This window comes from Armigeres subalbatus, chromosome 2, assembly GCF_024139115.2.
Source record: "Armigeres subalbatus isolate Guangzhou_Male chromosome 2, GZ_Asu_2, whole genome shotgun sequence".
NCBI lineage: Eukaryota > Metazoa > Arthropoda > Insecta > Diptera > Culicidae > Armigeres > Armigeres subalbatus.
This window is the reverse complement of record NC_085140.1, coordinates 143649919-143656886: the sequence shown is the minus strand read 5'-3', so window position 1 is coordinate 143656886 and position 6968 is coordinate 143649919. Positions and strand designations below refer to the sequence as shown.

At 39.1% G+C, this 6968-nt stretch overlaps 1 protein-coding gene across 1 annotated transcript; it reads right to left on the bottom strand.

Annotated features, from left to right (window-relative positions):
• Positions 1 to 296: 296 nt before the first annotated feature.
• Positions 297 to 2104, bottom strand: LOC134215219 (uncharacterized). The gene is made up of 5 exons (XM_062694446.1): positions 1919 to 2104; positions 1743 to 1855; positions 1491 to 1678; positions 643 to 1316; positions 297 to 578 (listed from the first exon to the last, which is right to left on the bottom strand). The coding sequence occupies exons 1-5, from the start codon at positions 1972 to 1974 to the stop codon at positions 308 to 310; spliced, it is 1302 nt and encodes a 433-aa protein (XP_062550430.1). The 5' UTR covers positions 1975 to 2104; the 3' UTR covers positions 297 to 307.
• Positions 2105 to 6968: the final 4864 nt, after the last annotated feature.

Here is a 6968-nt window from a genome sequence, read left to right as displayed (position 1 = left end):
TATAAGCTATTGCCAAGTGATAAATATCGTAGTCTGAATAGGCTATACACCCAATATTTTTTTTACACGGTTGGTATTCTTTAATTTCCCGGGTAACCTGATTTTTTACAGCTTTTGAAATACCACCTGAATTTTCTTTGATTTTTTGTGAATTTTTTCATGGGGTTAACTCATAGTTTCATCAACGCTGAAGGTCGTAATCAGCTAAAATCCACCCGTGTAAAAAAAGAACCGGGTGTAGCAGTAATTCGATACACAATTACGAGGAAAGCACAAATGATATTATACAAATAACATCAAGTTTTATTTATTCGTTTTTATTTTCATCTGAGCTTTCGGAGCTATCTGCGTCTGCATCATTATCATCATCATCATTATAATATCTAGTTATTGCTTCTTTACGAGAGCAATCTGGCGAAACTAACACCAAATTCTTATGCAAACTGCAGAAACGGTATAGGAAACAATGCACCGACAATGTTTCCCCCACTTGCATCAGTAGCACAGGGACATCTGGCTTCGGTTGGCGATGATACAATGACGCTATGTCGTTGGACGTCAGAAGCGGCTCGGAGGATCTGATGAAGACAATATGCATAAATTACTGAAGACAAGTTGTAAACGAGAATATTGAACACTTACGTTCTTATTATCATCCGGTAATCTGGTATGAATGGTTGACTTTTCCGGAATGTAGTTCCATCGCTATTCAAAAACACATCGAAATGAGGTGTGGTATTTGGAAGTTTTTGATCGGTCTCAAGCTCAGCTTCAACTGTGCTGCGGATTACGTCGAAACTGTCGAAAAGATCAAGGAATCTGTCTAGTTTAGACTTGTTTTCAACTTCAGGTTCAGGCATAGTTTCAGTTCGTTGCCTTTTACTGGGTTGATCGGCACTTGAATCATCATCTTTTCGTTTTGCAACTTCATACTCATCTGATTGTTCGTTTTCATCGCTTGGATTTAACTGCTGTGCTATCGAGAGGTTGTAATTTTCCATTGATCTCTCAACTCGCCGCATTAAAACGCTATCAACACCGAGATTTTGTTCAACCAGTGAGTTAGGTTGCCTCAGAATTTTATACAGGTTTCTCCAAACACATGCCCGTTCTTCGTCGAGATCACTTTCGATGCACTCGGTTTCCATTCGATATTCTCGTTTGGGATCATATTTCAATAAATATATACCAGCTCGCATCATTGTGCTGTAAACTTTATAGTACTCTAAACTCAACGACTCGGGAATGCCGAGGAATAAACCGTAGGCCTGTTCAAGCGATATTATGATCGTATCCCAAAATACAACAAGTCTGTTCTAAAACAAAAGTTAATATTAGGGAAGTAGGCTCGAATGAATTTTCCCCGGTCATGTAATTTTAAATAAGACAAGATTTATGATGTCTCGTGCAATCTGGTCACGCAGACAAACCCGCGAGCAAGAATCCTGAGTTTTGACACTACCTTTAATTACTTGCAATAGACAACTTACCATTTCTATCAAATGTAATGCTTCGTAGGCTTCCACATAACGCTTCATGTTTTCAAGATAACCATAGAGGTGCCACTTTCCTACAGCTTTGCGGATATATACCCGTTTCCGTTCATTGTGCCATTCGCCTTCCGAATAGTTGTCTCCTCTTCCGACACGCTGTTGAGCCAGAATGATCCGAAAGTCATCTGAAAATAGTTTAAATAATGTTTACTCGCAGGAGTTGTACAACGCAAGATTATTCCCAGTTACCTTTTATTTTGGAAATATTTTCTTGCTGCTCGACTTCTTCATCCGGTTGGACAAGTCGGATTGTTGCAGGATAGTCGTAATTTCCTACATGGTGCCGCAGCATATCTCGACCACTGCCAAATAAAGTTACGTTTTCCTACTATAGGTAAATAATAGTATCAATCTATGACACTTACCTTAGAAGAGTTTTAGAATTTCGACTACAAAACGGTTGATTGGCACTTTGACTCATATTAGGATTTTTATTCAAAGTAGAAATCCAAAAATATTGCAGTTTGATTAGACACTAAATTGAATGCGTCGAATGCGTATACCATTACCATATGCACACTGTGAAGATGTATTATGCCATGGGAGAGTGCACGATGTTGACGATGTTTAGATTTATAAAAGAAGTACTAGAATTTTAAAATGTTTGATAGCAAGCCAAGAAGCTTTGAAGCTCCTATATAAGCTTCAAAGCTCTGATGCCAAAAAATATCACGCGTTACATTTAAAAAGAAACTAATAATTTATGCAACTACGTAGTTGCTTGCAAAAAAAAATTTTTTGCAGCACGAATTGTATGAGTATAGTTTACTTAAAGCACATCACAAACATAGCTGGTGGTAATATGGTAATATTCCTATATGGTAACTCATATATACCATATAGGGTATAATTAGTTAGTTCGCGGATGGCCACTTTTCCACTCAGGGATGCCATTTCATTGTTAAGCATGTGTAGCATTTTTCAGAAAAATCAATAGATTTGTCTGCAATACGCTGTGAGTATAGCCATATTCTTCTTCGGCTTGCTCTACATTCCAACTATTAGCATTTCCACAGTTATTTTTTGAAAACTTTTCTATGTTTGACATTGCATTAAGAACATGTGGTTGGGTAGCTAAGAGTAGCAAGCATAATGCGGTAACGTTTTCAGGGAACCAGAAATGTTTTCCACCAAGAACATCCTAGACCGGGACCGGGAATAGTGTGTGCAACTCGTTGTGAAAGCCGTCTAGAAATTCATTTCGATTTTTGAAACAGGAAACTTCTCATGAGCTTTTCTAAAACCTCTTTCGAGACTTGGATTCCTTTTTCTACATTTCTCTTAATAAGAAAAACCACATAAAGTGTTAAAAGACTATTATTCTTCCATTTACTTCCACTATTAAGTGCATTTGTCCGCTAAAACTAATGAATATGTAAACGGGCTATTATACTAGCACGATATTTCCACAATGTAAAAAGGAATTGTCGTTGGCAATATGCGTGTGCATTTATGGTAATTTCGTGCTAGTACTGCCGGATAGTGCATTGTCTGTTAGAACTAAAGAATATGTAAACGGGACTGTGTTTAATGCAACACTTCGAAAGTTATCAACCGCAAGGTCTTCCAAGCGGTTGTACACTAATTACGTAAGCACTTATGCTACGTTTAGACAAGGCAAGTGAATTGAGCAAGTCGCTTGAATCGAACGCGAATGGAACGTGTAAACATCTTAATTCAATTCACTTGAACGAAAAGAAAGTTGAACATGTTCAACTTTTGGCAAGTCAATTGAATTCAACTGAGTTGTTCAATTCACTTGCCCTGTCAAAACGTAGCATTATGGGGGAGGAGGGTTTGACATTTTCTTACGTTCCATATAAATAAAAAATGATTTGTATGGGAAAAATCTTACATGGGGGGAGGGAGGGTTTGAAACCCCAGAAAAATTGTTTACGTAATAAGTGTACGGCCCCCAAGTTATCATTTGTGCATTCGTATATTATGAGACTAACAGCACAGACATACAGACATAACAGCTAGAACAATTTCCAAGAACAATCCATAACTCAGTTACTTTATCACCTTCCCGCGTTGATGTTGCACGAAACGTTGTAAAGTACGGCAACGTCAACAAAAACGATCGTTAAGTGCATGGATGATGGGAATTCCATTAGTGTATGTCTGTTTGTCTGTGCTGTGCTAAAACGAGCCCAGCCATCTTATTTAACGGCTTCAAGTTTGCTCAAGTATTATTAGCGTAATTTCTTTTCTTATTAGGTCATGATATTACCAGATTTTAAGGTCGTGTTCAACACTTTGGCTTTACAGAGGATGGAAACTGCCGGTACTTTCATATCAGTCCCATATTGGTGTAGAGGTGTGAGAATACCTCTTTCGAATTTAGTTCAGTTCGGTAAAATGAACGGTCACCCGAGGACTAACTGCGCGAATTGAGAGTAAGAAGAGAGAGCGTAGGTTAAAGGTGATGTAACCGAATAGGAGAAATATAGTGGTTGTATACTTTGGATTGTGAACTGGAAAACAAGTGTTTTAATAAACCTCCCACCGAAATAAGGATTTAACAGTGACGACAAGGATAAAATAGTAATTTTTTTTCAAGAAACTTTACCGCGTGTGTGTGAAAATACGTGATTTTTTTTTAATTGCGTGCAATTTTTAATTCGGACGGCCGTATCACGTAAGTGGTTTTTGCCGTATTTTGTTTCACCTCGTGTTGATTTTTTTCCCGCTTCAGCTTGATTTAAGTCGTTTAAGGTATGTAGTTGATTCGCTGAATCATTTGACCTAACGCGTAGTGCATAGTTTTTCTACTCGCTGAAAAGTGTGGATAGATATATTTAGAGAACAGCATTTTGTCGAGTACGCCATTGAGTCTTTGTTAGAGACTCTTTTATGTCCGACAGCTTTTGTTTCTCACCATTTTGCGTTTTCCTTTTGTTTCATAGTGAGCACCGATAAACGCCATTGACATCGTCATAGATTGCAAGTTGAGTGCACCGGACTCATGTTGAGCATTTCACCCTAAGTGTCAGAGAGGAAGCGAAGTGAGTGGCTTTCCAGTGAGTGTGCTAGACGACAAGCCATTTGTTTACAACCGGGTGCAGTGAATGCATAGAAGTGCATCTCGTGAAGTGAAGAGTAGCTGTTGGTGTGGTGTTGCTAGCGAAAGCCTTCCAAAGGAGTTATTTGTTGCTGTTGTTGCTGTCTGCTGTTGGCGTGCCCCGACGAAGGAAGAATTTGCTGCTGCTGTTGCTGTTGGATGAGAGGATCTTGTCTGTGTATTTTGAGTCAACGGTTTGTGGGTTTGAGTTACCACCGCAGGAAATCGGGCTGTTTTGTTTTTGGTTTGGTTTGGACGGTGCAGTTGCATCGTGCCTAGGGTGTTTGCCCTTATAACAGCCCTGGTATTTCAGGATGTCTATTAATCCAACGTCTGAGCCGTTCATTACGGGAACGATACCTTTTTCTCAATATCTTGAACAACTGGAATGGTTGTTTGAACACAATAATTATGCCGAAGACAGATATAAAACATCATTTCTTGCCGTTTGCGGTACGGAGGTGTTTTCACAATTGAAGCTTTTGTTCCCGGGACAGAGCTTAAGAGACTTGTCTTACAAACAGATTACCGATAGATTAAAGCAACATTATGACAAAAAGGACTCGGATGTTATTCACAGCTATCGTTTTTGGACGCGTAGACAGAAGCAACACGAAAAGGCAGTTGATTTCGTTTTAGATGTAAAACATTTAGCTGAACAGTGCGACTTTGGAGATTTCAAAAACAGAGCAATTAGAGACGTTTTGGTAATTGGATTAAATGATCGTAATTTACAGAAGAGGCTTTTCGATGAAGACGATCTAACGGCGGCTAAAGCTGAAAAGATCATTGTCAACCAAGAGCTTGCTTCAGATAGAACTGAGATTTTAAGCAATGATGATGAAAAAAGTTGGAATAGTAGCTCGTTTAGGTCGTAAAGAAGACCGTGCTTATCGAGAGACAAGATTCAGGAATAGAAGTAGGAGTAATAATCGTCAGTTTAGGAATCGATATGGTGGAAATTACGACGACAAAAGAGACAGCTATTCCGAAAACCGCTTTTTGTGTTCCTACTGTAAGAAGCGAGGTCATACTCGAAAGTATTGCTACCGTCTAAAAAGTAAAAGTCCGCGTAAACCTGAAACTAGTGTAAAGTTTTTGAGTTCTCCAAAGCCTTCTAGTTCCGGTACAGATGGGTTGTTCAAACGCTTAAAAGAAGATTTGGAAACAGATTCTGAAGATGATATGCCGTGTTTGATGATCTCATCTGCAAATAAAATCAGCGAACCTTGTTATGTAGATGCAACGATAGAAAAGCGTAGATTGACCATGGAAATAGATTGTGGATCGGCCGAAAGTGTCATCTCCGAGGAATTGTTTTTGCGAAAGTTAAAAAATCTCCCCATAAAGGCCTGCAATAAGCGTTTGGTTGTCATTGATGGGAAAAAGCTGAAAGTTGTTGGAAAAGTTCAAGTGCGGGTGCAATTAGGCGACATCCAGAAGGAATTGTACTTGGTGATTTTGCGTTGTGAAAACGATTTCATCCCATTGATGGGGCGTAGCTGGCTGGATGTTTTTTACGTTGGTTGGAGAAGCACTTTTGAGAAACCCATTGCGGCTGTTGACAGGATCAATTCGATAAATGACGACGACGCTATTATTGAGCTGAAAAGTAAGTTTCCATCGGTTTTCGACAAGGATTTATCTAATCCGATAGTAGGTTTTGAAGGAGATTTGGTTTTAAAGGATAACAGACCAATTTTTAGGAGAGCGTATGAAGTTCCGCTTCGTTTACGACAGAAGGTATTAGAGCATTTGGATAATTTAGAAAACAATGGTATTATTACCCCGGTAGAAGCCAGCGAGTGGGCGTCACCAGTTGTAGTAGTGATTAAAAAGAACCAAGACATACGTTTAGTAATTGACTGCAAAGTGTCAATCAATAAGGTGATCGTCCCCAATTCATATCCTTTGCCTTTGGCGCAAGACCTTTTTGCTACATTAGCCGGTTCCAAAGTTTTTTGTTCGCTGGATTTGACAGGTGCTTACACACAGCTGCTTCTTTCCAAACGGTCAAGAAAGTTTATGATCATAAACACTATCAAAGGGCTTTATGCCTACAATAGGCTTCCACAGGGGGCCTCGTCAAGCGCGTCAATCTTCCAAAAAGTCATGGATCAGGTGCTTCAAGGATTGGAATATGTGTCGTGCTATCTTGACGACGTTTTAATAGCCGGGAAGGATTACGAAGATTGTAAAAGAAACTTCACTTAGTTTTGGATCGTTTAGCCAAGGCTAACATCAAAGGTGAACTTTGACAAATGTAAATTTTTTGTAACTGTGCTCCCATATCTCGGACATGTTTTGACTGACAAAGGAATGCTGCCTTGTCCAAATAAAGTTGAAACCAT

Bases quoted from the DNA above. Each gene is read 5' to 3' on its own strand.
- LOC134215219 (XM_062694446.1), bottom strand. From the start codon at position 1,974: ATGAGTCAAAGTGCCAATCAACCGTTTTGTAGTCGAAATTCTAAAACT. The intron at 1,679-1,742 runs GTAACTGGGAAT...AACTATTTTCAG, and splicing joins AAATATTTCCAAAATAAAAG to ATGACTTTCGGATCATTCTG. The intron at 579-642 runs GTAAGTGTTCAA...TGTCTTCATCAG, and splicing joins TACCGGATGATAATAAGAAC to ATCCTCCGAGCCGCTTCTGA.